At 40.8% G+C, this 7,655-nt stretch overlaps 1 protein-coding gene across 1 annotated transcript in view; it reads right to left on the bottom strand.

Annotated features, from left to right (window-relative positions):
* Positions 1 to 34: 34 nt before the first annotated feature.
* TAAR5 (trace amine associated receptor 5) overlaps positions 35 to 7,655 on the bottom strand; it is a 15,079-nt gene continuing 7,458 nt past the window's right edge. The window contains 1 exon segment of the mRNA XM_010575037.1: positions 35 to 73. Within this exon segment, the coding sequence (XP_010573339.1) occupies positions 35 to 73 (39 nt within the window).

Here is a 7,655-nt window from a genome sequence, read left to right as displayed (position 1 = left end):
GAAACCTAAGCCCCCCCCGCCCCAGAAAACAGAGTTATGTCTTGGTCATTGGTTTACAACTGTATTCATCATCCTAAAGAAGAATACACAGGAAAAGATTAAAGAAAACTCCATATAGTAATATTTATCCTCTCCGAAAACACAGTACTTCAAAGACGGAATTTAAGGGAACACTTTCTTAAAAAAGTATTAAATAAGGATATGACATCCTTTTTGTATTTCCTACAATAACTCTTAAGATTCTTAGCAATACACACAGCTTAAGGTCTGCTATTACACTACAGCAGCTACATCACAGAAACTACAACCTTTGTCAAACTTCTTACATATTTTCCCCATTGTAAGCAAAGAAAAAGTATGAATTTTCATTTGTTGCCATTCCAGAAAAAAGCTGTACATTTAATCTGTCAATGCCAAATCCTCTGATGAGCTATGTCCCAAACCAATTATATGGTTATTTCCATACCATGTATCACCCATCCCACCAATACAACCTAGCATATATAAACCACTGGAAAAAAACCCAGCAGATATCACACAAGTTATCAGAATGAAGGAGGCACCCAGTTCCCTCTAAACACCAATCATTTGTATCAACTTCAGTTTTAGTTGTAATCCAGTTTCATTCTATGAATTGCCAATTTGTCCTGTTTCAGCTGCTGTGTTTCTCAATATGAAGTCATTTTTCAACAACTTGGTCATACTAATACATTTTTAGGGGTGTTTTTTGCACCTAAAACTATGGTATCTTATCTAAGGAGGTCAAAATCTTACAACACAAATACTCACAAATACACTTGCCCTAAAAGTACTCATATACAATCACACAGCATGTAACTATTAGAGTCATATAGCCTGCTTTCCATCCATACAGACCAAATTTCAGCACAAGCTCAAAGATACTCTAAATCTAAATTAACAAGACATAACTTAGGATACACATGCAAATCAAAACCATCCATTTATCTGTTCTGCAGTGAGAATGCAGACTAATCAAGCATACATGCATCCAACACAATCCCACAACTTCATCCAGGCTGTGCTTAGTCTTAACTTCATTCTTTCCAGTCACCTTCACGGGTTCAACATTTTAACCTCACCACTTCCCTGCACGTCCACTGTTCAACCCAAACCATGTGCCTTCCAAGCAATGTCCTCTTCTCCTAGCCTGTCAGCTTCTGGTTAACAGACACTGCTAAAATTCAATTTCAGGGAGAGGGAGAAAGCACATTTAAATGTTTAAACAGAAAAGAAGGAAATGAGAAGGCCAACTGATATGTCAAGTGTGATACCAGCTGTGCTACAGTTCGCAAACACAAGTCCTTATGAACTCTAATTTAAAAAAAATAATAATTAACAGTCCTTGTTGCCAAATATTATTTTCTTTCACCTTCGGAAATGCCTGTATTAATACAGCATGGCAACATCCTGGTTGTTTTACAACACGATGTTTTCATATCTCTATGATACGAAATGATCTCTAGTAGAGCTGCCAAGACATTGCACTGGTCAGACCCATGAAACATCCCACCAGAACTTCACCAGCAATATAACTACAGAGGTCAGGCTCACCCCTGCTGCCCTGCAGGTTACATTACCTATGCCGGACAAACAAGCTGCTCCTACTGCGAAGACAAACCCTGCACGATTTTGAAATGGCTGCTGTAGCAGGGTCCCAAACCCTGCTTTGAGTCTTCAGGCCGTAACGTATCCTCTAGTAATGAACAACCTCACTGCAGATGAGGTGACAAGGAGTGTATTTGCACTCTTCTGTGTACTTGCTGCACAAACACCCGCCAGTCATGCTAGCTCTCTGCAGTATTGTTTCCTGTCTTTGTCTGTACCACATGCAGATTCAAGATATTTCGAGTCACAGACTAAAGTCTGAAGTCAGCCAGTCAGCCAGCCTAAATCCCACTTATCTGGTCTGAGGCTGGCATAACAACCTTTGATCTTTTTGGAAACTCTAGGCAATATTCCATTGAATTTGTACTGTAAGACCAAACCCATGGAAACTTTATAGCGAAAAAATGGCTCTGTGCCTTGGTATACTGACTAAGTAAGGAAATTCTAGCAATTTAGCGGAAAATATAATCATAGGCATAAAATCCAAAGAAACCACCTAAAAGAAGTTAGTTTGAAAAAGAAGATTTCTCAGAACTGTTGACACTGTTTGTTTCTTTTTAAAGTTATGACTATTTCTAGACATATTAGGAGCATGCTAACTACAACGCCAGCACTGGCTAAAAATACTTTTTAGTTAAATATTATATTTAATGTTAAAAGTTAAACATTAAAATGCAGCTGCTCGGGAGAAGAGATAGCAAAAGACCAAATTACCTGGTGTAGAAAGGCTACAGAACTAACTGAAATAGTCCTTCATGATAGTTTTTTCTCCCATCATATTGGTATTCATGAGACAGCTGCCTGTAACACTGTTCTCAGCAACAGCTTTACAATCAAGAGATCTACACAAAATATTTCATCCAAGTCTTGACAAAAGCAGTGATTGACTTTCTTGTTTTGTCTTGAAAATTTCTACATTTAACCATATCTTTAAACAAGTTACACCGCACTATACTGACAAATGTACAGATTGTACAATACCTAAGACTTTGAGCTTTTCAACTTTCTAGCTACATAGTTGGGCTTCTAGCTACATAGTTGGGCAGCCAAACACAACACCTAATGAAAGGATGTTCAGATGACAAACTGCAAAGTCCAAAGGATACAGTTTAGCTTTTCACCTGCATGTGTAGATCTCCGATTGTTTATACAATTCTTTGTATCAACACACATATTTCAATTGAGATTTATAGTAAATTTGTAGGATAGCAGTGCAAATTCACATCTGTTTTACTCCATACAAATTCTTCCACCAGCAACGCTATTACCAAGCATGTTAATAATACAGGTTGGTGACAGGGTAAGCTACTGGTCTGGAGAACAGACAGAAGGAGAGGTAAGGGGTCAGCCATCAGCTCTCACTGCCTCCCAGTCTTCACCACAAACTCCCCAAGTCAAGAAAAAACAAACTGAAGAGCTCAAAGAGAAGGAAAATATTGTATTTGTTTATTATTATTTTTTAAACGGGAAGTTTGAACTTCTTCCTCATTCTAGTTCTCAAAGCAACATGGGTGTCTGAACCGAATGAACACCCTACTTCCACTCACACACCCTTTGCTCGTTAGTGCTGAGTTACTCAAACTCCTCTGAAAACACAGATAGCTGAGCCCTTGGGAAGCCAATGGGAGTTTTGCTAATGGCTTTGACAAGGTTAGGGTTTCAACCACCAGGAAACAAAACAGACACAGGCACCAAGCACTTCCTTCCATATCAAGGTGATAGGACCATTCATCAAGACCCTGAATTTCCATAGAAATTACCTCTTTTCACTACTCTGTTGTGACGTATTTTGGTATTACTGCCTGCATAACTTTTAAAATGGGAAAGTTAATAACCTGCTGCAGCTGAGAGAGGTACACTTTGCATTCAAAGTGGAACACAGCTACATCTGTGGTAGTCTTCAGTTCCTCTAAAAGTTTCAGTTGGGTGTGAGCTTTTGATTGTACCTTTTATTTTCTGCTCAACATCTCTGTCTTTGAATGGGAGTATACCTCGTAGCAACTAGGCTTGTCGAGCTACTGAAAAAAGCCTGAAGAACTGAGTCTACTGGCACAAATGAAATAATCAGAACACTTCATCAACACTCACTGAAGCAAGACCTCTCTGTACATACATGAAATTCAAGGAATTCAAAGGATCACCATATATTTTTCCTAATTTCTACATTAACTGGTTCCTGCATCACACTGTAACTCCATACCCAAGCAAAAAATTAACCTGAATATCAACTTGTTTTCTAGAAAGGTGTTTGTCAGGCATGGAGAAAAATCCACTTTTCCTTTGCTATTTCCAGCCAGATCACTGCCAAATGCAGAGACAAGAAAGTGGGAACTCCATAACTGAGCAGCTCCCCAGTGCCATTCTTGAAAGCTCCATCAGGACAAAACGATGTGTCATGACAGGCACAGCACATGTTAGATCTCAGCAGCAGTCACCTAAATATCTTGCTGGTTTCAGCTGGGATAGTTAATTTGCTCCTTAGTATCTGGTACAGTGCTGTGTTTTGGTTTTAGTGTGAGAATAATGTTGGTAAGACACTGATGTTCTAGTTGTTGCTAAGTAGCACTTATCCTAACTTAAGGATTTTTCCACCTCCCATGTTCTCCCAGCGAGGAGGTGCGCAAGAAGCTGGGAGGGAGCACAGCCAGGACAGCTGATGCAAATTAGCCAATGAGATATTCCATACCATAGAATGTCATACTTAGTATATGAACTGGGGGGAGTTGGCCAGGAGGGGCCGATCGCTGTGCAGGCATCGGTCAGCAGGTGGTGAACAACTGCATTGTGCATCACGTGTCTTTTCTTGGGTTTTAACTCTCTCTCTTTTTGTTACATTCCTTTTAATTACAATTATTATATTTATTATTATTATTATTTTTAGTTATTAAACCATTCTTATCTCAAGCCAAGAGTTTTACTCTCCCCCCTCCCCAATTCTCTTCCCCATTCCACTGGGAGCAGGGAGGAGTGAGCGAGCAGCTGCGTGGTGCTTACTTGCTGGCTGAGGTTAAACCACAACACTTGCAGACTCCAGACAGCTACAGTTAATAAGCACCTAATCTATTTTGTATTTTCTCATTTAGACAGTCAAAGAGTTTTCCTTCTCCTATAAATCGTGCCCCCATACATTAGGATAAGAACCCTTAAACAATAATTTTACTGTTTAAGCAATGTTTTAGCATTAGGACCTAGAAATGTTTACATGGATCCTTAACTTTGAGAAGGCAAAAAATACATGCTGCATTCCATAGAAATGCTTGAAAATTTAAATCTGATCTGAATTAGGATTTTATGCCTTTAAATATCCAGAGACAAGTCATGAGGCTTTCTTGTATGCGATTTTTTTTTTTCCTAAATAAAGGTCACAGAAACAAAGCTTCTCCCAAACAACTCCTAAATGTGACTTCCTTTGTAAACTACTGCCAAAAAAAAAGTGCAAAATCCTTCAAGCAGGGTGAAAACACAGGCAAAAATGACAAACTGCTGAAAGACTTTGGCAACAATAAATCACAGCCAGTCACAATGTTAGCTACAGAAAATTTGTATCATAGTAACAGCCATGATTAGTAAGATTCCTCCAATATAACATTGCTCAATTTATTTCACCTCAGTAGGTTTTACCACCCAAATACTGAGATGAGACAAGGTCCATCTACAGAGTGACTCTGGTATCTACCTATGGCAACTTGAAACACATTACCATCTTCGGACAGCATCTGCTGCTGACTTTAGCAGTAACTTTGCAGCAGGTAAAATTAATACTTAAAAAAAAAAGCTGTTGGAATAAAGGGCAGACTGTACACTGTAAGATAAGTACTCCCTGCTACAGCACCTGAGGGATTCTTATAACCGACTCATAGCAACTGACTTAGTACTACACAGGTGAGCATTAAATCTGTCACTATTTTTTCTAGTGGGGATGATGGAGGGTAAGCTTTTTCTGGATTTATCTATTTTCTCCCCTACACTTAGACTAAAATATTTTGAGACAGAGATTGTATTTTCCACTTTGTGCTTTTACAGCCCCTAATGTGCTGGAATCCTGGTCCACAAAGGCAGGCTGGGGGCTTCCATAATACAAAACCAACTATGGAGCATAATAAACATGCAAACAAAATAGCAGTAAAACAAAATCCTTCCTGCCTTCTTAAAAGAAAACAAACAAACAAACAAAAGTTTTCCAGATTTTCTTTTATCATCTAGTTTCAGGGAGAAGTCAAACTTAAATCCATATAGGGTAGGAAAAAGCAAAGCTTATTTAAAACTTTCTTTGCTCTAATGCAGCAACACTAACATAAAAGATGTCAAAAGGTAATTTTCTATTCCTCTCTGCCCAGTTCCCTCAGCCTTGCCACACTACTCATGCTGAAATATACCAAAACCAAGCTCACATTGTGTAACAGCTAGAAGTATTTTTTTTGAAAGAAAAAAAAAATACTAGATGTGACACTGGTCAGTGTTTTAGTCATTTTCCCTAGAAATTATTCTGTCCAACAAAGACGTAATTTGAAGCGGTGGCATTTAGAACTGCCCAGTGTGGAAAACTAAATCACAGAAGCCTGAAATACTATTAGGCCTAATGCTTCACCAATGCTCACCGTATATGGCTAAAAAAAGACTATGTTTATCGTTGTCCGATTCATCCACACCAATATTTATAATGAACTAGGTGAAGGAAGCACATAGCTTTCACAAGCCTAAGAGAACATATTAGTTCTCGGGGAAATGCCTTAAGTAAAGGAATTATGTTTCCTAGGTGCACACAAAGCGTTTAGAGGCCCGACGATGAAGCAGGAATAGGAAAATGAACACTGGGTACTGGAATTATTGGGGAGAGGAGGGAACGGAGGGCTGAAAACAGACCTGAGATGGCCATTTCAAAGTGCCAAGTTTCTTGTGCTGCTGATAGACAATGTCTCATGGGAAAACGAAGATGGATCAGAACCACAGGACATCTAGCACGCTACATGTTCTCACCCAAGTCTCCCTAACGGCAGCGTGTTCACTTTGAACCAAATGCTCAGATCAAGTACACTGAGGGAGAAGTTATCTTTGCACAAACATCTGATTGTGCTGGATGCTGAGGCTCTCTGAGGCCTACCAGGATGCTAATGGCTACTTATAGCTCACGTTCTCTTCCCCCCCCCCGCAAGAGTTTCACTTCAACGTAAGCCACCACGAAGAGTGCTAGTTAATATTCTGATAAAAGACTACAAGAGATGTCTTCATGAAGGGAACACAAATCAGTTTATAACAATGCCACCATTTAGCATCACTTTCTTCTAATTTTAATATATTTTAACTTTTTTTTTTTTCTCCTCTTTTCCTTCTTTTCTATTAACAGCACTTGCACAAAACCCTCAGCTCCAAGCAGAAGGGCTGCACTGCTGGCAAAGCACATGCCTGAATGATGACCGGTCAGGAGGGCTCCGCTCGCCCTGCCAGCTCGGCTCTCTGCCTTTGCATGGCTTGTTCATCAGCAGAGGGGTTCACAACACGAGCACATCGCTTCTGGCAATAAGCGCCCTGGGATCTTATCACTAAGCTTCAATTATGATGCAGTGCCTTGCACTTCACGCAAAGCAGAGCGAAACCTTCCACTTCCTTCTACAGTTTCAAGAAGTGCCCATTTCTAATAAAGCGGTGAGTGGCTCACCAGGAAAGCAGTGATAAGATCGGGCCAGGGGCCTGACGCGCCAGGCCCGGGCTTGCTATTTACATAGGTGATTTTTCTAATCTCCCTTCCTCCTGCCGACATGCCTTGCTCACCTCGGATCTGGAACAGCACGGGGAGCGTTTCGATACGGCGAAGGTGACCATCCTACCCTACAGTCCGACATAAGCTGCGGTAAAACAAACACCAGCTGCAGGCCCCGCGTCCCTCTCTGGAGCATCGCGGCCAGCGTCAAGCCCAAAACCATGACATCAGGGGGTGCCACGGGGAGGGCTGCGAGGCAAAGGCTGACACGACCGACCGCGCTACAGAACCGCGCCGCGCCGCGCCCCGCGGCCCGGGCCCTGCCCGCCCC

This window comes from Haliaeetus leucocephalus, unplaced genomic scaffold, assembly GCF_000737465.1.
Source record: "Haliaeetus leucocephalus isolate CR32 unplaced genomic scaffold, Haliaeetus_leucocephalus-4.0 Scaffold450, whole genome shotgun sequence".
Classification (NCBI taxonomy): Eukaryota; Metazoa; Chordata; class Aves; order Accipitriformes; family Accipitridae; genus Haliaeetus; species Haliaeetus leucocephalus.
The sequence above is the reverse complement of the archived record's forward strand: the minus strand, read 5'-3'. Positions and strand labels throughout refer to the sequence as shown.